Source organism: Felis catus, chromosome B2 (genome assembly GCF_018350175.1).
Source record: "Felis catus isolate Fca126 chromosome B2, F.catus_Fca126_mat1.0, whole genome shotgun sequence".
NCBI lineage: Eukaryota > Metazoa > Chordata > Mammalia > Carnivora > Felidae > Felis > Felis catus.
The window spans coordinates 145,065,258-145,087,851 of NC_058372.1; the positions used below are offsets into that span (position 1 = coordinate 145,065,258).

The following is a 22,594-nucleotide window of genomic DNA, read 5'->3' on the forward strand; positions in this document are numbered from 1 at the left end:
TTTGCCTGTATGTCTGACTCTACCCTGAAATTTTTTCCATACTGTGAGAGCAGCAAATAGAAATACTCGCTTTTCTTTCTCAGTGCCTGGCATAGAGGACATGCTCAATAAGTTTTTTTATTTGCTCTGTTGAATCCGGATTGCAGTCATTACTGTAAAGTCTTAGCACTGCAACTAGATTCCCAGTTCTTGAAGGTCAGCCTTTATTTTCTGCACAGTGACTAACACAACAAGTAAATACTTGTTATAAAAAGAACTGTGTTTCTTTCAATGGAAGGACAAACATTTTAAAAATTATATTTGCTTTCCAATCTTGAAACATAAAAGTTTTCTCTTCATCTCATAAAAACACTGACATTTAGTTTCCAAAACTCTGATGTTGAAAGGGATGATGATTATTACCTACTTCATGGGGTGCTTGGGTGGCTTAGTCAGTTAAGCATATGACCGCAGCTCAGGTCATGATCTTGTGGTTCATGAGTTCCAGCCCCATGTTAGGCTCCGTGCTGACAGCTCAGATCCTGGAGCCTGCTTCAGATTCTGTGTCTTCCTCTATCTCTGCCCCTCCCCCATTTCTCTCTCTCTCTACCTCTCTCTCTCTCTCTCTCTCTCTCTCTCTTTAAATACAAATAAACACTCATTTTTTAAAAAAATTATTACCCACTTTAGGACATTCCAATCTGAGGATACCAAACTTTGTTTGTTTGCCAAGAACTATTAGTAGAAATAAATGTTTCACCACATGTGGTCAAGAGCACAGGGGATTCTTCTCAGTTTTGATTTCATTCTAAATCTCAAGTTTAGGAAGCTGGCTTTAAGTATTTTTTGCAGCATATATCTTAAAAACTAAATTTTATCATAGCCCTTGATAACTTTTTGAGAGCTAGCTTGCCCTGAGTAAGAGAGATGATGGTTTCTTAATGACCTCCACCGCCACATGATGAAGTGCGGGTCTCGGAGAGCCATCGATCACCTGCTTGAAGGATCAAGAGGGCTATTTACCCGCTGAGAAGCAGCCCTCATTCCCCTGCCCCATTACTTGTACATCTTCCTTCTATTCTCACTCCATTAGCCTCCCATGTATCTGCATGGTGGTGATCACAGAGTGACCTCCAGTCCTTGATCCCTGGTATTTCTAGTTGGGTCCAATCTACCATCCCAGTTGAAAAGTTCAATGATGTTTACAGTGGTATTTAATCTTCCTTTACTCCGGTTCTCAGAATTTCACTTATAAATCTATTCGAAATTATCTTATTACACCTATTGCTAGCTTTCCTGGTAGATCAATATACTTTCTCCCCAGTCTATAACCTAGTGGTCTAGAAATGTACCTTTTTTCTGATTGTGATAAATTTCCTTGTTGGTTATTTTTCATTGTCTTGGGCCCTTGTCTAAAGCCATAACGCAACCTCCAATGCAGCCTCTTATCATATCTGGCTTTGGAATTGTTCTATGGACAGACAAAAAGTAAAGTAACTTTTGAAGCCTCTGGGAATAGTAAACAGATTTTAAATTGCTCATCTTACAGTGTAGTGGTCATAGGCATGATTTTCTTCTATCGCATATAAAATAAGATACAAATTATGACACTTAGAATCATGGGTTATCAAGTGGAAAAAAGTACTTACAATTCACATAAAACAGGAGTTTCATGGAATTGAGGAGACAAATTATTTTTAATATTTAAAAGTATATATTATGGAACTGGATATTTGCTTGAACAATGGCATCATCATATAACCAAGGTTATATGTGTGGGACTACGGTGTAGATACTGGTCACTTTGTATGTATAGGTATTCTGATCCACATGCAATAATTTCTGGTACCTTGTTTCCTTTCCTTGCAGACTTTTTTTTCATGGAACAGTACACAGGAGTCTTTAACAATAACATGGAAATGGCTGTTGATATAATTTTCCACTAAGTTGTCAAAGAGCCTAGACAATAAAGGGGGTTATATCACAGAAAAATAGTTCAACTGAATTGATTCTTGGCTTCTAACCCTCCCAAATATTCTTAGGTTATTAAAAACTAGTTCAATTTCTTTAGTGCTATTAAAAACACTTTTTTCTCCATAGTAGACTTCTATATTTTTCATATAAACATTTAATAATTTTATTTATATGTGCGAAATTTTCACTGATTCTGTAATAAAAATATCTATCTTCTAATTTTTACCTTAATTTTTAAAAATGAACGTTTTTGTTATATAGTACTAAAAACTTAGTTTAGAAGTGAACTGTCCTTGAGTCTGAATACTTGATCGGTTTTTGAAAAATGCTCTCAGAAGTTTCTAGTTTGTCACCCAAATTGCATGTCAGACAACAGAGAACACTTTGTCACGCTTAGATACCATTCAATCATAATCTGCATTTGACTTCAAAGCTTTCACAATTCAATTTTATTTAGAATTAAGAAAACATGACTACCGAGAACAGGAAAGGGATACCATTTCTCTTCAACCAAACATCAGGGCAGAAAGAGTGGGGAGCACACACCGTCTCCTCTCTCATTTCTGCTTTTATTCTGTGCCCTCCACACTTACGTGCCCAGCTGCCCTCTGGGATGGATGCAGCCCCTGGAAGCTACAGGGCTGGAGTTAACTACCTATTTGGAAATGTCTGTGTCCATGTGGGTTACTGAGTTGTGCAGATGGGCTTAGCAACACAAGGTTATGGAGTCTGCAGCTCCTTTTATATCTTGCAGATGAAGATGGTCTCTTATGACTATCTCAGGGATACCTGGTCAACCCGAACTCTTTCCTTCAGAGCAAAACAGAGCAAACTTTTCATTATTATTAGATACTGGAAAAAAAATTAGAACATACAGTCTATACCAGGAAACCATCCTGAGAAATCTTGAGTCTCATTTTGTGAGATTCTAATCAAGTCTAAAACAATCATAGAAACAACGAAAAGAAACACAGATTCCCTTTGAGGACAGTCATTTGATTAAACTTAAACATTAATTAGAAACTTTTTGGATATAAACTATGCAAATGCTCTCTCTAGAAAGTTTTTTCAGTATTGGGTGACTCTTATTTACTCTTCATTTTGTTTTACCCAACATCTGCCCAGAAAATGAAATCAGAGATACAGACTATGAATATTAACTTTTTTTTAAAAAAAAATTTTTTTTTCAACGTTTATTTATTTTTGGGACAGAGAGAAACAGAGCATGAACGGGGGAGGGGCAGAGAGAGAGGGAGCCACAGAATCGGAAACAGGCCCCAGGCTCCGAGCCATCAGCCCAGAGCCCGACTATGAATATTAACTTTTTTTTAAAAAAAAAATTTTTTTTCAACGTTTATTTATTTTTGGGACAGAGAGAAACAGAGCATGAACGGGGGAGGGGCAGAGAGAGAGGGAGCCACAGAATCGGAAACAGGCCCCAGGCTCCGAGCCATCAGCCCAGAGCCCGACGCGGGGCTCGAACTCACGGACCGCGAGATCGTGACCTGGCTGAAGTCGGACGCTTAACCGACTGCGCCACCCAGGCGCCCCTATTAACTTTTATTCAAACTAATGTTCCAGTTGACATATCCTGAGCCCAACTGGGGAAACATATAAGAAATAAATTGTATGTTAAGTAAGATGGTATCCCCCCATTTGTTACATTGAGTTTAATAATTATGCTATTTATTATAATTTAGGGGATAGTTTTTAGTATCTAATTTCATTTGAGCTATTTTAAGATGTCCTTCTCAACTTTTTCTGACAAATAACAGAAGTTCCATGTAAAAGAGTTTAACACATATCGAAATCAAATAATTTTAAACATTACATTATTAAAAATACATTATTTAACATGGGATATCAGGTAAATATTACTAGTCAGAATGTAAAATATGATGTATGTTATAGGATGTTAACTAGTAAAACAATACTCTTTAACAAGAACAAAAATAATGACCTTAGTTCATTTATTACTTTGAAGATTGGTATGATCGGAATGTGTGTTGCACCAGACTGATAGGTTGAAGCCTAATTCCCATTGTGATGGTATTTGGAGGTGAGGCCCTTAAGAAGGTGACTGGGTCATAACAGCAGAGAGCTCCCTTGTCCCTTCCACCATGCAATGGCATCCGTGAATCAGGAAGTGTGCCCTTTGTTTTTTATAAGCCACCTGTTTATGGTATTTTATTATAGGAGCCTGAAGGAACTAAGACAAAGACATGATTTAATTTTTTGTCCTTGTCATCTAAGAGACTATCCCCTTATCCTAAACCCTTCTGTCTAATTGTAAGGTGTGAGGGAAGAGGCCGCATTCTCACAGTTGGCTTAGAAACCCTTCATTACCACAAAAGCACGACTAAGTCAGAGGTTTTCACAGGGAAGTGTTTGATGAACAGGGGATACTTGTTTTTAACTTATAATTTGGAACTCAGAAATAACACCCAGAGAGAGAATGAGACTTCTGGGCATGTCTTAGCCTTCACGTATGCAACTAAGTAAAACATATACCTCACTGCATGGACAAACACAAATATGTTTGCTGTTTAAGGGATCATACATAAAATATATATACAAAAAAAGATTTACACAGAAAATTTAAAGTCTTATGTCATATCCAAAGTTGACTTAATTTTACTCATGGAGAAAATCCCAAGTGATTTCTGTTCCTCTTTAAATCTCAAGCATATATACTCTCTGAGCTGACTAGAACTCTTTTTATAAAAAAGGTAAGATGCCTTTCAGAACTAATGCTATGTTCTTTCCTTGGATAACAGCGATTAGTTTAAAACTGAATTAGGTACAGATTTCTCTGTCTATAGTGTAGGTAGGGTCAAGTTTATATTTGTACTCCTAAATACAAAGGTTAGATTTCACTGCTACTTAAAATGATGTAGTTAGATTATCTTTAAGTGTATAAATATTAATTATGAATACATTAGGGACCCTGTTTTTTGAATTTTAAGTATATGGATATTTTACTCAAGTGATAGAAATTTAACTTTTCATGAGAATATATTATCTACTGTGTAAAATACTGTCAAAAACTTAAAATACCCTGCAAATTTAAGTATGAGAAACTACTTAAAATGAATATCTTTTCACCTCCTTAAGAAACAAACATCACACACAATGATTTAGAAAATACAGGAGTTTATATTTAGCTGCATTGTAAAAATGTAATTCACAAAAAAAGGTGATAAGAGAAAGAACAAATGAAATTTCTCACACTGAGTGCTCTGCCAGCCACTGGTATAATTATAAAAAAGGTGTGCATGCCTCCAATTCCTTTATCTAACCAGCACTTAGTGTTCACTAAAAATGAGAGAAAATTAGTTGGATATGACAATTTCTTTTTCTACCTTTTTAAACAATATGTTTAAATCATTTTACTCTCTCTTATTTTATAAAATAAGCCCTTATGGTCCTAAATATTCCTTTGAAATTCTAATTTAACAACATCCCTAAAGATTTGATATGTGGTGTATTTTCATTGTTGGTTGCTTTCATTTTTCCATTTGGGTTTTTTATTGACTAAGATAATTGAATTTCCATGTTTCAGAGATTTTTATGGTTATGCTTTTGTAAGTGTTATTTAAATGCTTTAATGCTCCAAAACATGATCAATTGTTGAAATGTTCCAAATATGCTTTGAAAAAGGAGGTGTTCTCCAGGTGTTGTGTGCAGTGCTTACAATGTGATACTGGTTACTGGTTGGACTGATCAGTCACATGCTTCTTGATTATGCTGCTGGAGCTCCCACCCCTTGGAGGTTAATGTTACTGTCTCCTGCCCTGTGCCCTATTTATTCATATCCTGGGTTAATTCTGACAATTTATGTTTAATGTATTTTGAGTTCGTGTTACTAAGATCATACAATGTTTAAACTGCTATATCTTTCTGGGTTATTGAAACTTTTAGCAAAACCTAGTTTTCATAATGCTTTTTAGAATTTTAAATAATGTAAAGCTGCCGTGTAGTGCCCAGTCACCCCACCACACCCAACCATGCACCCTCAACCACCATTGTGTGCAGGGACCATCTTTGTGCCCCGGCCATCTTAGCACACAGCCCCTAGCCACCACAATGCTTGGGGAGATGTGGCATAGGACTAGTGGCCCAGTGCAAATTTTGCTACCACCACTACCCTGCTCCCAAGTTCCCTGGTGGGCATACCCCTCCAGAGCTGGCCTACTGGGGTCCCACTAACACTACAGAGAGCAAGAACAGTCCACAACAGGCAGAAAGTCAGTGAATGTGCTGCAGTGAAAGGAAATGTGACTCAAACACAACAGTAGAGCATAAGCAAAACACCTGGGATACTCTCCTGAAGTGCCAGGTTCTGATGAACAGGGACTGTAGGGCACTCTAGGAACTCTTCATAAAGTCACTGCTTTCAAGAGCATAAGAAATAGCTGACTTTCTTAATACACAGAAGGAGATACAGAGAGGCAGACAAAATGAGGACACAGAAATTTATCCCAAATGAAAGAACAAGACAAGGCCACAGCTGGAGATGTAAGCAAAAACAGATATAAGGAACATGTCTAATAGAGAATTTAAAGCAATGATAATGAAGAAACACACTGGACTTGAGAAAAGAGTGGAAGAATGTGTGAGACTCTTAACAGAACAATAAGAAATAACAGAGCAGAGATAAAGGACTCAATAAATTAAATGAAAAACACACCTGATGAAATGAACAGCAGGATGGAAGAAGCAGAGGAATGAATTAATGACCTAGAAAACAGTAATGGAAAGTAAACAAGTTAAGCAGAGAGAGAAAAAAAAAAGAATTATGCAAAATGAGAATAGACTTAGGGAACTCAGTGACTGTAGCAAATGTAATAACATTGATATTATAGCAGTTCCAGAAGAAGAAGAGAGAGAAAAGGGGACAGAAAATTTATTTGAAGAAATAATAATTGAAAAATTCCTTAATGAAGGAAACAGATATCCAGACCCAGGAGGCACAGAGAACTCCCACAAGTATCAACAAAAGCAGACCCACACCAAGACATGTTGTAATTAAATTGGCAAAACATTATAATAAAGAAAAAAAAATTAAAAGATATAAGACAAAAGATGTCAGTAACTTACAAGGGAAAACCCATAAAGGTAGTAGGAGATTTTTCAACAGAAATTTGGCAAGCAGAAGGAAGGGCAGGATGTACCTGGGGTGCTGAATGGGAAAAATCTGCACCCAAGAATACTCTATCCAGGAAGGCTATCATTCTGAATAAAAGGAGAGATAAAGAGTTTCCCAGATAAACAAAAACTAAAGGAATTCATGACAACTAAATCAGCCCAGTGAGAAATATTAAAGGGGACTCTTTGAGTGGAAAGGATGGACCAAAAGTGACAATATCAAGGTAGGAAACACGAAATCAGCAAAAATGAATATTTCTGTAAGAAATTAATCAAGGAACTCACAAAAGAAATACTCATAGAATGTGGGAGGAGAGGAGCAAAGAATGGGTTCAAACTTAAATGACCATCAACTTAATATAGATTGCTATATGTAGAAGATGCTATACACAAACCTAATGGTAACCATAGATCAAAAACCACTAACAAATATGCAAAGTATAAAGAACGAAATCCAAATATATCACTAAAGAAAATCAGCAAAACATAAAGGAAATACAAGAATCAGAGGAAATGTTCAGAAACAACCACAAAACAAGTAATAAAATGGCAATACATAACATACCTATCAGTAATTACTTTGAATGTAAATGGACTAAATGCTCCAATCAAAGGACATAAGGAGACAGAGTGGATTAAACAAACAAACAAAAACAACAAACAACAAAAAAGTAAAAACAAAAAACCCAACAAGAGCCATGCATATGCTCCTTACAAAGAGACTCATTTCAGACCTAAAGACACCATCAGATTAAAAGTGAGGAAGTGAAGAAACCATCTATCGTGCAAATGAATTGCAAAAGAAAGCTGGAGTAGCAATATATATATTGGACAAAAAAGACTTTAAAACCAAAACTCTAACAACAGACAAAGAAGGACACTATATAATAGTAAAGGGGGAAATCCAGAGAGAGTGGGACATCTGGATTGTGAGCAGGCACCTTTGTTTCATGCATGACCAAAGAGCAATTTAAACATGGGTTATGTTGAAAAGGGCAAGAAGATTTTTGTTCAGAAGTGTGCCCAGTGTCATACCATGGAAAATGGAGGCAATCACAAGCTGGGCCAAATATCCATGGTTTATCTGGGCAAGAGATAGGTCAAGCCCCTGGATTTTCTTACACGGATACCAACAAGAACAAAGGCATCTCCTGGGGAGAGGAGACACTGATGGAGTATTTGGAGAATCCCAAGAAGTATATCCCAAGAACAAAAATGATCTTTGCCGGCATTAAGAAGGCAGGGGAAAGAGCAGACTTGATAGCTTTTCTTAAAAAAGTTACTAAGGAGTGGGGCGCCTGGGTGGCGCAGTCGGTTAGGCGTCCGACTTCAGCCAGGTCACGATCTCGCGGTCCGTGAGTTCGAGCCCCGCGTCGGGCTCTGGGCTGATGGCTCGGAGCCTGGAGCCTGTTTCCGATTCTGTGTCTCCCTCTCTCTCTGCCCCTCCCCCGTTCATGCTCTGTCTCTCTCTGTCCCAAAAATAAATAAACGTTGGAAAAAAAAAATTAAAAAAAAAAAAAAAGTTACTAAGGAGTAATAATTGGCCATTGCTTTATTTATTACAAAACAAAAATGTCTCATGACTTTTTTATATGTGTACCATATTTAAATTGATCTTGTACACCCGGATTCAGATCACTAATGGCTGATAGAATATTTCTTTTGGACAGTCCTGATTTAAATAAGATTGGCTCGTGGTTAAATGAATATGTGATTGGCAGTGTTCAGCTTTTCACAGAGCTGGTAAATGCCATCTCTAAGCTTACAGGAGATTGGTTTTATAGATTTATATAATTGGTTATATTAATATATTTAAATACTGAGGGTGAAGGTTCACTCTATCAGAACAGCAAGGCTCAGCTGTGTTTCAAGTTGTGTTTGTTAGCCTATTAAAGGCAAGGGCTAAAGATAAGCTGACAATGTCTCCTTTCTTCTTTTAGTCTTAACTCTGCCAATTGAATTAAAATTCCTTGCATTTAAAATGTTGCCTTTTGCTTAATGAAAGGCATGTTGGGGTGGTTTATGCATGATATTAAATACAGAATATTAACACTTCTCAAAAAATATAAAGGGGAAAATCCAACAAGAAGATATGACAATTGTAAATACTTGTGCACCCAACATTGATAAAACGGTTAATAACAAACATAAAGGAGCTAATTAGTAACAACACAATAGTAGTTGGGGACTGTCACACCCACTCAATGGACAGATCATCTATACAGCAAATCAACAAAGAAACAATGGCTTCAAATGATACACTAGAACAGATGGATTTAACAGATGGTTTTACTAAAATAATAATAGAACAGATCAGTGAAACCAGGAGAGAATTCTTTGAAAAAAATCAATAACATTGATAAACTTCTAACCAGACTCCTCAAGAATAAAAGAGAAAGGACAAAAATAAATAAAATCACAAATGAGAGAGGGGAAATAATAACCAACACCACGGAAATACAAACAATTATCAGAGAATATCATGAAAACTATATGCCAACAAATTCAAAACCTAGAAGGATCCCTAGAAGAAATGGATACATTCCTAGAAACATATAAACTACCAAAACTAAACCAGAAAGAAATAGGAAATTTGAACAGACCAAAAATCAGCAAAGAAATTGAATCAGCAATCAAAAAATTCCTAACAAATAAAAGTCCATGACCAGATGGCATTACAGATGAATTCTATAAAACACTTAAAGAAGGGTTAACACCGATTCTTCTCAAACTATTCCCAAGAAACAGAAAAGGAAGGAAAAGTTCCAAATTCTGTGAGGCAAAATCCTACCAAAATCAGATAAAGGATCCTCAGTGGGGAAAAACAGAGAGCTTTCGCCTAATCAGGAACAAGAAAAGGATGTTCACTCTCACTACTTTTATTCAGTATACTATTGGAAGTCCTAGCCACAGCAATCAGACAATAAAAAGAAATAAAAGGCATCCAAATCAATAAGGAAGAAGTAAAACTTTCCCTATTTGCAGATGACAGGATACTATACATAGTAAACTTAGAAGACTCCACCAAAAAACTACTAGAATTGATACACAAATTCAGGAAAGTTGCAAGATACAAATCAATGTACAGAAATCTATTGCATTTCTATACACCAATAATGAAGCAGCAGAAAGAGAAATTAAAAAAAAATCCCATTTACAATTTCACCAAAAATAATAAGATACCTAGGAATAAATCTAACCAAAGATTAGATGTGGAAGACTTGTACTCTGAAAGCTATAAAACATTGATGAAGGGAATTGAAGATGACACAAAGAAATGAAAATGTAGTCCCTGCTCATGGATTAGAAAAATAATTATTAAATTGTTTTTACTACCCAAAGCAATCTATACATTTAATGTAATCCCTGTCAAAATACCAACAGCATTTTTCACAGAACTAGAGCAAACAATTCTAAAATCTATATGGAACCACAAAATATACTAAATAGCCAAAACAATCTTGAAAAAGAAAAGCAAAGCTAGAAGCGTCACAATTCCAGACTTCAAGGTATATTACAAAGCTGTAGTGATCAAAACAAAGCAGGAAGGAATATCCAATGGGAAAAAGACAGTCTCTTCAACAAATGGTACTGGGAAAATGGGACATCAACATGCGAAAGAAATAAACTGGACCACTTTCTTACACCACACACAAAAATAAACTCAAAATGGATTAAGGACCTAAATGTGAGACTTGAAACCATAAAAATCCTAGAAAAGAACACAGGCAGTAACCTCTTTGATATCAGCTATAGAAACTTTTTTCTAGATATGTCTCCTGAGGCAACAGAAACAAAAGCAAAAATAAACTATTGGGACTACGTAAAAATAAACAGCTTCTGCATAGCGAAGGAAACAATCAACACCAAAAGGCAACCTACAGAATGGGAGAAAAATATTTGCAAATGACATAGCTGATAAAGGCTTAGTATCCAAAATATATGAAGGACTTATACAACTTAACACTCAAAAAACAATTAATCCATTTAAAAACTGGGAAGAAGACTTGGACAGCCATTTCTTCAAAGAAGACATCCAGATGGCCAACAGACACAAGAAACGATGTTCATCATCATCGCTTACCATCAGGGAAATGCAAATCAAAACCACAATGATCTATCACCTCACACCTATCAGAATGGCTAAAATCAACAACACAAGAAACAACAAGGGTTGGTGAGGATGTGGAGAAAAAAAGAACCCTCATGCACTGTTGGTGGGAATGCCAACTGGTGCAGCCACTGTGGAAAACAGGATGGAGGTTCCTCAAAAAGTTAAAAATAGTATTACCATTACATTGAGTTATTCTATTACTGGATATTTACCCCAAAAATACAAAACACTAATTCAAAAAATTATATGCACCCCTATATTTATAGCAGCATTATTTATAATAGCCAACATACGGAAGCAGCCAAGTGTTCACTGATAAATAGATTAAAAAGATGTGGCATAGATATACAATAAAATATTATTCAGCCACAAAAAATGAAATCTTGCCATTTTTGAGGACATAGATGGATCTACTGAGTATAATGCTAAACTACCTAAGTCATAGAGAAAGACAAATACTGTAGGATTTAACTCATATGTGGAAATTAAGAAACAAAACTAAGGAGCAAAGGGAAAAGAGAGAGAGATCGAGAGAGTGAGAGAGTGAGAGAAATTAAAAAAACAGACTCTTAACTACAGAGGACAAACTGATGGTTAACAGGGGGAGCTGGTGGGGGATGGGGGGAAATAGGTGATGGGGATTAAGGAGTGTGCTTATGGTGATGAGCCCTGGGTGTTGTACGGAGGTGTTGAATCGCTATGGTGTGCACCTGAAAGTAATATAACATTGTATGTTAACTAACTGAAATTAAAATAAAAACTTTAAAAAAAAGAAAAATGAAAAATTTTAATAATGCTGTTTCCCCCAAAACTGATTTTATATGCAATTAAAATGGTTTCAAAAGCTGCCCTTTGGTTAATGTTTGCCTGGTATGTCATTGTCCATTCTTTAACGTTCAGTGCTTTTGTTCTCATGTTTTAGGTATATATCTTGTGTCTCGCATAAAGCTGGATGTTCTTTTAATCCAGTCTTAGAATCTTTGTCTTTTAAACTTTTGTTAGCACATTTACATTTTGTTTTGTCAGTGTTGTATATGGTTTTATTCTATTATTGTGTGTGTGTGTGTGTATGTGTGTGTACACATACATACTTCTTATTTGTCCTACTTCCCTCTCCTCTACCCTCTTCTTTTTCTTTTTTAAAACTAATTTGACATCTGTATTTTACTTCAATCCCCTGGATGATTTTCCTAGGCAATTCAAACGTGTTTTCAGTCTAAAGGATTTGATGCTGAAAAGCTCTGGTCTGAGCAGATCACTGGGCCAGACACTGCTTCCCATGACGTTACATGGGGCGGCTTCCAAGGAGGCCCCCAGACCAAGGCTCCGATGATGGCCACGGAGATGCTGAAATTGGCCGGGACCAATGACCTTTGAGGGTGTGGTTGTGTGCCTGTCCTGGGAGAAGAGAGGCTCTTGGACAAGGGCCCTGGGGCATCTATGGTGTGTGCCCAGCATAATTTTGCTTGTTCCCACTGGGGCTTGACGTCTCCAACCCCACATGGTCCCACAACAGAGGTGTGGGGAGGAGGCCTGGGTGCTGGCCAGCAAGGACTTGACTTGGTCTAGCCACATGAGACCCAGTCTTGAACCTTCAAATTCAAGGTGTTTAGAAAGGCCTTCCAAGGTAAGCAGCTCTTAATTACCACCTGACAATTCACAGGAACACAACCCCACACAATCAGGAGTGTGAGGTGTCCTCAGAAACCACGCAGCAAAGAAAAGTCTTCCATGTGCAACACCAGTGAGGAAGCCTTCATTCCAAATGCCCTCCTTGTTTGGCACCGAAAGTTTTAAGCACAGAAAGGTGTCTGACTGCAATGAGTCTAAGAGATCCAAAGCTCCCACCTCTTTCCCGAAGTCCTCATTGTAGAAAGACCTCAGAGTGGGAAAGCCTTCTTCTGCAGCTCCTGTGACACCGGTGACCAGAAGGTGACATGCTGGTAGGGATTTATGAGTGCAGTCAATGTGGCATGCTTCCAGCAGAAGAGATACACTTGGTAGTTCACACCAGAGAAGGTCTTTGACCATGGGAACTTGGGAACCCCTCAGCATACCTGTGTCCTTGCTCTGGAGAAATGTGTTCACACCTGGGTGGAACCTTAGGAGAACAGCCTTTGCAAGAAAGCCTTCAGTCATAATTCAACTCTAGGCACCAGAGTCGCAGTGGGGAGGGACTATGAGAGCCATTTGCATGCAAGTCTGCAGGGGCTGTGTTGAATTCCCTGTCCTCCCTGGGCAGAGCTCTTTGGAGCCCAGAGCCTACAACAGAAGCCACCTCCTCTCCATCCTGGCTCTGCTGGGATGTACATCCGCCACCCACATTGTCAAAGAAGGTGGCCCCTGTGTCTCCCCTGCCTGTTACTAGGTTAGGCACGGAACTCACAGGGTGGCCAAGGGGACCTGAGAGGCACTGTTGGCAGTTTTTGAGCAATGCCCTCTCGCTTCATGGATTTTTTTTAAGTGGGGTTCATGCCCAGCCACAATGTGTGTATTATACACACATTGCATTTGTATGCATGTATGTATATCTCATTATATTTAAGAATTCTGCTCCATAAATATATACACTCTAACTTCATCCCAGTAGTAAACTTACAAGAGTGTATTATGCCTCAATACCTGCGAGTGACACACAAGTCATTATTTTTCTTCAGGATTTGCATTAATAAAAATCTGTTCATGGTCCTCGGCCCTGTTTGATGGAGAGTGATTGCTTGGGCTGCTCACTGCTACCTCGGTACTTTGCAATCACCCTGCAAATCGGAGAGAGAAGACGCGCCTAATAGCTGTAGCTCCAACACCGTACCTGTTGCCACTGACAGACTTTGTTCCTTAGAGGAGATACCAACCGCCAGCTGGCTGTGACAGTTTGTGAACTAACATTGACATTTGTGTTGGTACCGTAACGGTATTTACAGCTCAGGAGATATATAAAATCAGATTATGATAGATCCAGGAATTTTTGAGGCAAAAAGTAAAACAATACACAAATTACCAACTTGATTGGGATACAAAATTATTTAGAAAATCACTTCAGGACTCAGAGTCTCTTTCAAGAAATACCTCTTCTATGCGAAACATCAAGATATGCCCCAGGTTTGCAATGAGAAAAGGGATTACAGAGAACAGAAGATGGTAATTCAGTTGTATAGCTGTTCATCCATACTAGATTTTCTAGTAGCCCGCTGTGTCAGAAAAGGAAAGGTAGAGATGAAGAAAGAAAGCCATTTTGAATGATGTGGGAATATAAATACAAAATATCACAGGATCGGCACAAAGCTTAACCTTATATCTTCGTTATTTTCTTTTTCTAGGCTCTGAAGTGGCTCTTCTTCATATTCCATGAATATCACTTTTTAAGAAGTTTAAATTGACATATTTCAACATAGTCACCTAAAGTGGTTAAGCCTCTGGGAAAATGACACTGGAAAGCAATGAAAAAGGTAGAATTTTGGGTGACTATTATAAAAGCTTTGAATCAGAGAACACTTTTGCTGGATACTATCATATGGAAGAAAAGTCAGCATTCTTGTCTCTATTCTCATTTCCTACTAAACCCTGAAGATGTCATAATGAAAAAAAAAAAAAAAGAAAGAAATGGACTTGACTGGGTACTTACGGCTATAGTCCCAGGACAGCTTGCAGTTTGACATTCACCAGTCATCTGGTTTGGGATTAAGACATCGTCCCAGCAAGACGGACCCTTTGAGAAAAACAAACATATACTTGGTGCATGAACTGTAACACAAAGGTACTCCCTAGTATGTTTTCTAAAATCTATTTCTACTATAAAATGATAATGAATAGTAATATGTCATCCAATGATTTTTGAAATGTAATCCACAGAACCTGGCAGTTCTCAAGATCCTTTTGGGGGATCTGGTGGATCAAAACTATTTTCTTAAATACACTAAGATGATGTTTAGCATATTGATCCAAACATGTGGTACATTCACACGTAATCGTCTCCCCACTGTGGTTAATTCAATGGTTTGAAAACTTAACCACTTTTCTTGAGTTCACTGCAATGTCAAATGATGACTTTTACATGAAAACATCTACACAATTACATTCAAAAGGATTCTTCGGGGGCAGTCGTGGACCACGTGGCGGCATACCGGGAAGGGCCACCTGTCACAGCCGGCAGGCTGAGCGGACACATTTCCCCCACTCTCTCCTGAGGCACCACGAAAACTACATTTAAAAACTAGCTTGGTGTAAACCCATAATACCAAGGAGAACAGAAGACAGAGTATTGATTGAGAAGAAATTTCCATGCGTTTCTGGAAATCTTCAACAGGCTGCAGCAGAGGAGGGGCCTCTGTGCCCTGTGGGACCACAGCAAGTCTGAAGGCTCAAGAAGAAGGCATGGGCCACAACAGAGTGACGCCTGGAGCAGCCAACAGTGGGAAAGTGAGAATTTTCATAAATGGAAGATCCTAAAATCTTCTAGAGAGAAAGGTCAGATCCCCTAACTAGAAACAAAAATCAAAATAGAAATTTTAAGTAGCACAAATACCTTTAAAGATCAGAGGAAAGAGTTTTCAACCTAAAATTCTCTACCTAACTGAATTGTCAAGTAAGTGGGAGAATGGTGAGGAGTGATTTGGGGACACGCAGATTTGCCGAATTTACACGTGTGCTAGAAGGTCTAAGAGTTCAGGGGAATGTCAGACAGCTTGAGAGAAGGCAGGGAGAGGCCCAGCCTTGGCCTCATCCAACGTACGGCTCTGGGCAAGAGCCTCGGGACAGATGGGTGGTGTCTCTGTAGACACGGCAGAGAAGGAGGAGGACAGAAGGGTGGTGTCACCAGCTGTGGTGATGACAGCGCTTCCAGCAGACGTGTTATAGGGCCTGTGCCCGGCCAGTGGAGAAAGGTTAAGGTCAAGGGATGGCCGCCGTGGTGATTTTACTCCCAAAGACATTGGGACCCGCCAGAGGTTTATGTGAGCAGTGAAACTGGTCACCACCAGTCAGCACCAGGACCACCTTGCCCCACGAGCCAGACCAAGAAGCCTCCTGGCCATGATGCTGCACAAACCAGTGCAAACTCGGAAAGCACGTGAGGATCTCAGCCATTCCTGCGTCTCCAGGAGCGCTCGCTTCCCCTCCCCCTGCACCAGCACACGTACGCACACACAGGTGCACCAAGCACACACACGCATGTGTACACACATCAGACGCTCTAACACATGGGTACCACACCCGCACCCACTCACACGTAAACACACACACAACCACACCACAGACCACGCACAGGCACACCATACACACACAGACCCACGCACTTACACGTGCACCCACATAATTTAGAGAAAAACAGGGGAGGGCAGAGGGAACCTGGGACATTGAGCATCTACCTTAAAGATACTAAGCCAAACTTCAAGAGAGGCCATTTGAGCCAAACCTCAAAAGGAGCTACGATCTGGATTCATAGGTCATTACACCAAAAGCCACTGCTTCAACCGCAAGGTTGTAAGCGACTGCAGAAAAGCCGGAGGCTTGCCGTCCTTAGGGAGGCTGCTTCCACGGTGGCCCTGGGATGCCACTTGGGAATTTGCACTTGGGGAGTGTTCCCATTCGCTTAGTTACACAGAGGGTTTGCAGCATGAAAACTGTCTGTAGGAACAACCTGGTTTGTGCTGAACCCCTTATCCCCTGGGAGTCTGGAATTGTGCTAGGGAGGGGTATACAGTGACCAGCCTCCAGTAAAGCCTGGGTGCTGGGTAAACGAGCACGTCCTGTGCGGCTCTGCTGGGAAAGGGCTCTTGGAAACTTGCCTGTGGTTTCCTCCAGACTTCACACCACATGTCTTTTCCATCTGCTACTTTGCATCCTGTTGGCAGGATGAACCTTACTCGTGTGTAGGACGATACACCGAGTCCTGTAAGCCCTTCCAGCGATTCACCGAACCTAGACAGGCAAAGCCATCTTAGGGACCCACGACACAATGGCATTGATTAATCAAGAACATACACCTCCCTGGAAGGGTCAGGGTTCATGATGAAGATCACACCCGTTATGGGGAATAAGCAATTTCATTTCCCCTGCACCTCTAAGTGTAATGCATGCATTTAAAATCCATTGTAGTCATGGTGATGTAAGCATTCCCTTGACTTTCAACCTTACAATCATACTACTGAGATTGGGCAGATGATTGAAATCATGGTTATGTAACCAAACATACATGCCATGCAGCTTGGGCAATGTAAAAGTAAAGGCATAAAGGTTACGAATTGGATGGCAAAGGTGGGGCTGAGAGAGAAGGCGAAGGAGGGGATTAATATCCTCACCCTACAAGATGTTGCTTTTTTATCATGAGGCCATCTGTATGTTTGATTTCTAAACATAGCCATATGCTCATTTGATCAAAATGACACACGTATCCGAGTAAAAGAAGGATAAAGAACTGACACCAAGAACCGGATCACATTTATCAGCCTTGCTTTTCCAACTTCACATGAGAAATTCAACGCAGACCAGCATGGCTGGAATACCGTCTCCCACGTCGTATTTCAATCCTTGGCCGAGGACCCATCTTGGAGGTTATGTTTGTTTGTTAATCTGTTTCTCTGTAGGATACTCCATGGATACTGGGAATCAGGTTTTTCTCATTTTTTTCTAATGCTTATTTATTTATTTTGAGAGAGAGAGTGCAAACGGGAGAGGGGCAGACAGAGAGGGAGAGAGAGAATTCTAATCGGACTCTGCACTGTCAGATGCAGGGCTCAATTCCACAAACTGTGAGATCATGACCTGATCTAAGATCAAGAGTCGGATGCTTAACCGACTGAGTCACTCAGGTGGTTTCTTTCAATTTTAGAGGACTAGGAAAACTTTAGAGAGTCAAGTCTGTGGCCCGGCTCTGGAAACTTTACATAACTTATAATAAATATTAGGTTTACTAATTTTACCTTTGCTTTCATATTATTTTTCTCAATTGATTTTCCTTGACCTCTTTCCTCATCTTATTTGGTTTTTCTTGTTTTTAGCCTCAACGTATTGTTGCAGACTTGTCAAATCCTTTTGAAGTGAGGCAGGGTATAATGAAATAATTGTGAAGGTCTCATGGCTTTCCCCTTTTAACTCTCCAACATTCCTGACCACTTCTAAGAAAAACAGTGTCTTGTGTCTCTTCCATCCGGGACAGTAGCCACCCATCCTTAGAACATGGCAGTCTCTGGCGGGACAGCCACGGGAAGCACTGATCACACGCTGTGGCTGGTGGAGACCGACAATGAACTGAGGCATACTTGAGGCTTGGAAAAGTCCCTGGTTGCAAAGGAAATCCATTTCATCGTGGATAACCATTAACTAAACATGGAGACATTGCTTCCTTGCTCTATCAATAGCCTTTCGAGGCTGGTTCAGGAAGCACTGACCTACTTAAAGCACATGCAATGGTAAGAGATAAAGCTAACATGGGCACAGTCTGGGGACAGAGGAGTAACATAGGGGTTAGGGCCCATTTGCATTCATTTCACTGCCCAGAGTAGGATTCCCTGCCGCAAAATCTAGGATGAAATGAAAATGTGCATCACACAGATATTTATTTTTCATGCCTTAATATTTCAAAGTCCAAGAAGCAATGAAAACATTTATGTAACAATTCCTATAATTATCATATAAGATACTACTTTATCTGATAAGTCCTCGTTTTGTACAAGGAGATTATTGAAAGCCCATTCACAATATTCTTCTTGATCTCAAACCATAACCAGATAACATAAGTAATAAAGCCAATAGAATTCCAATGACTATGGGAATTCAGCATAATGAAATCAATGTGTTAGCTGAGCCACACTCCTCCCAGCATCGGTATTGAACGCTATTGCTGTACCCATCCCGAAAATAGAAACAAGTGTGCCAGTGAATTTATGCCATTACAAAGCAGATTCAATGTTGCCGCTTTCGAGTCTTAGGAAATATAAAATGTTAATTGGTTCATCCTTGCATACTGTGTTTTAACAGATGCATGGTTAAAGCATTTGTTATTAATGGTTTTTATACAGGGGTAAAAAAGGTCTCCAGGCTACAAGATTTAAAAGGGACTGCATATCACACGGCAGCCATGTCAGGGAGAGAATTCCCCCCAAAATGTATTTAATCTCTCCAATGTAAAGAATGGGAGAAAGATATCTGAAAAAAATGTCAGAACAGTGGTGAAATACATGTCTTAATAAAGGATCATTTGGCTGCTTTTTATAAAACTTCCTCCTTTTTTTAGCTCAATATTGATTACACAATCAGGACAATACATAAATTATCTGAGCATCTATAGCAAGGGGGAACAATCTGTGGTCTGCTGACTCTCCGGCCTAGGGTTTCTTTTCACACAGCAAAAACAATAGTTTTAGATTTTTAAATGGTTAAAAAGCACAAAAAGAAGAGTGTTTCATGGCACATGAAGAGTAAGTGATATTCAGGATTCCGTGTCTGCACGTGAACTTGATCGGAGCACGGCCATGGTCACTCGTGTGCCTGTTGTCTATGTACTGCAAGGGCAGAACTGAGTTGTTTCAACACAGAGGAAGTGGCTTGCAAAACCTAAAATCCCTACTATTCTGGTCCTTTATGGAGAACGCTTGCCAATCGTTGACCTAGGGTAAATACAGTTTTCCAAGTTCATACTGAAAAGCACTTAAAAAAAACAAAACAAAACATTGCAACAGCATTTTGACCACCATAGAATCTCACTAGTTTGTAGCAGCAGCTGCATCCCGGGTCTCAAGTGAGAAATTACTTCACTTCAAACCTTGGAGCCACTGGCCTATGGAATCCACGGGTGTTGTTATGATGCAGGGACTCACGTTGTTGGAATTGGTGAACGAGTGGAAAACTGCAACCAGAGATGGCGTTTGGGGATGTTCCCTGATAATATCACCACCAACAGAAAATCATAAAGTGGAATAGTATTTAAACACACCTATATGGTGCATGTAAATCAGAAATTCAGAAAAAAAAAAAAGGACTCAATGGCATGAAAAGCAAGTGTTTAAATCTGTAAATTATGAGTCTGAAAATTTACTTTTAAAAATTGTAGGACTAATCTACAAGTCATTTTTGCTATGTCTTGCATGTCTAATCAAGTGGAAAATTGAAGTACTTCATTGGCTAATTCTTATCCAAATATCACTCTGACCCAGATCCAGATGAGCTGTTAAAGCAAAAGAGGTTGTTTTCCACCCCCCCTGAATTATCTAAATAAATGCTATAGTCTGCTTTACATAGGTGGGCATATACACTGCTGTCTAAAAATGTTGCAAATCCGGGGGTGCTTGGGTGGCTCAGTCGGGTAAGCGTATGACTTCGGTTCAGGTCATGATCTCACGGTTCGTGGGTTCAAGCCCCACATCAGGCCTGCTGCTGTCAGCCTGTCAGTGCAGAGCCTGGAGCCTGCTTCAGATTCTGTGTCTTCCTCTCTCTCTGTCCCTTCCCTACTCGCGCTCTGTCTCTCTCTCTCTCTCTCTCTCAAAAATAAATAAATGTTAAAAAAAAATTTTTTTTAATTGCAAATCCTGTTTTACCAAAATGTTACTACAAAGTCTTGGTGTTTCCAGTTTTTAAAAAGGATTATTTAATCTACTCCTGAAATCACTGTTCCACTATATGCTAACTAATTTGGATGTAAATTAAAAAAAATATATAAAATAAAGGATTATTTTAACAGTACTTTTACTTAAACTGTACTTTTACTGATTATTTCAAGTTATCAAATGTGTTGCATTTAGTATATCCTCTTGATTGGGGCCACACACATTTAAGTCATATAATTAAACTTAAGGGGTTAAAATAATTTTGAGAATTATACTTGTAATATAATACTAGGACAGCAAAACTGTCCTTAAAACTGCTACACTCAGGGGCGCCTGGGTGGCTTAGTTGGTTAAATGTTCTACTTCAGCTCAGGTCATGCTCTCGCAGTTCATGGGTTTGAGCTATGCTGGCAGCTCAGAGCCTGGAGCCTGCTTCAGTCTCTCTCTCTCTCTCTCTCTCTCTCTCTCTCTCTCTCTCTTTCTCTGTCTCTGTGTGTGTGTGTCTCTCTCTCTCTGCCACACTCTCTCTCCCCAAAATAAATAAACATTAAAAAAAAAAAAAACCTCCTACACTCAGAGTCTCCTTCCTTTCTTTTCCTCTGCACCTGCAACAAAAAATGATACAGGGAAGGAGGAGCTTCAGAGTTCACAGACCTGTTGAATTCTAATTCCACCAATTGTTATCTATGGGCCCCACCTTTCTAAACCTCTTCTGAAAAGCAAGGGGTCAAAGGCCTCCTTCATTGCGCTTTCATGAATACTAAATGAAATAGCAACTTTAATATTTGCCAGGCCCCGGGGTGCTGGGTGGCTCAGTTGATTAAGCGTCTAAGCAACTGACTTTTGGTTTCGGCTCAGGTCACGATCTCACGGTTCATGAGTTCGAGCCCCGCGTCAGGCTCTGGGCTGACAGTGTGGAGCTTGCTTGGGATTTGCTGTCTCTGTCTCTTTCTGCTCCTCCCCTGCCTGCTCTCTATCTCTCTCTCTCTCAAAATAAATACACATTTAAAAAAGTTTTGCCCAGTCCTCAACACATGCTGACTTACTGAAAAATGACAACTGTTACAAGTAATATTTCTTATTTCTCAAAATAGAAGTCCCTGAGTAGGGTTATTTTTAATTTAGTAGACAGATAAGCAGTAATTGGTCAGTTCTAAGGCATCTGACTCAGCCCAGTGCGTTTTTCATTTTTTAATTTTTCTCAATTTCCCTGTTACTCAGCCATTCCCCAGGGATTATGTCACTTTTCAGAGCATGTGGCTTGTAACTCTTTTAAAGCATATATTTCTACTCATGTAGCAAACATGGTTCTCCATCTTCCTCCACTGGATTTAAGGATCCTATGCTTCTCAAAAGGCTAAGCACAGTGCTGTGACTAGAGCCGAGGCCCAATAACGCAGTCATTAAATAGTGAACAGGGAAAATAATAAAGAAAAAATCCTTTGAACCAAAATATTCATCTACTCAACAAATATTTATCGAACATATCTTTTTTTTAAATTTTTTTTAACGTTTATTCTTGAGACAGAGAGAGACAGAGCATGAACAGGGGAGGGGCAGAGAGAGAGGGAGACACAGAATCTGAAGCAGGCTCCAGGCTCTGAGCAGTCAGCACAGAGCCTGACGCGGGGCTCGAACTCACGGACTGTGAGATCGTGACCTGAGCTGAAGTCAGAGACTTAACCGACCCAGCCACCCAGGTGCCCCAGAACATATCTTAAAACCTGATAATATCGTCATGGAAAAGAAAGAAGGATCCTTTATCCTGTAGATTGTGTGGAGTTGCTACAAAAGCCAATGTTACAAATGAACTGAGCAACCTGTTTTTCAAACAGATTAC

At 39.4% G+C, this 22,594-nt stretch overlaps 1 protein-coding gene and 1 pseudogene across 4 annotated transcripts in view; one reads left to right on the top strand and one right to left on the bottom strand.

Moving 5' to 3' along the window:
• The window catches only part of PRKN (parkin RBR E3 ubiquitin protein ligase), a 1,341,418-nt gene that overhangs the window by 672,874 nt on the left and 645,950 nt on the right, over positions 1-22,594 (bottom strand). For all 4 annotated transcript variants that reach the window (XM_019831462.3, XM_045058626.1, XM_045058625.1 and 1 more), the window contains exon 5: positions 14,838-14,921. In XM_019831462.3, the coding sequence (XP_019687021.3) occupies positions 14,838-14,921 (84 nt within the window). The remainder of the gene's footprint in view (positions 1-14,837; positions 14,922-22,594) is intronic.
• On the top strand, positions 7,905-12,592 carry LOC102902286 (annotated as a pseudogene).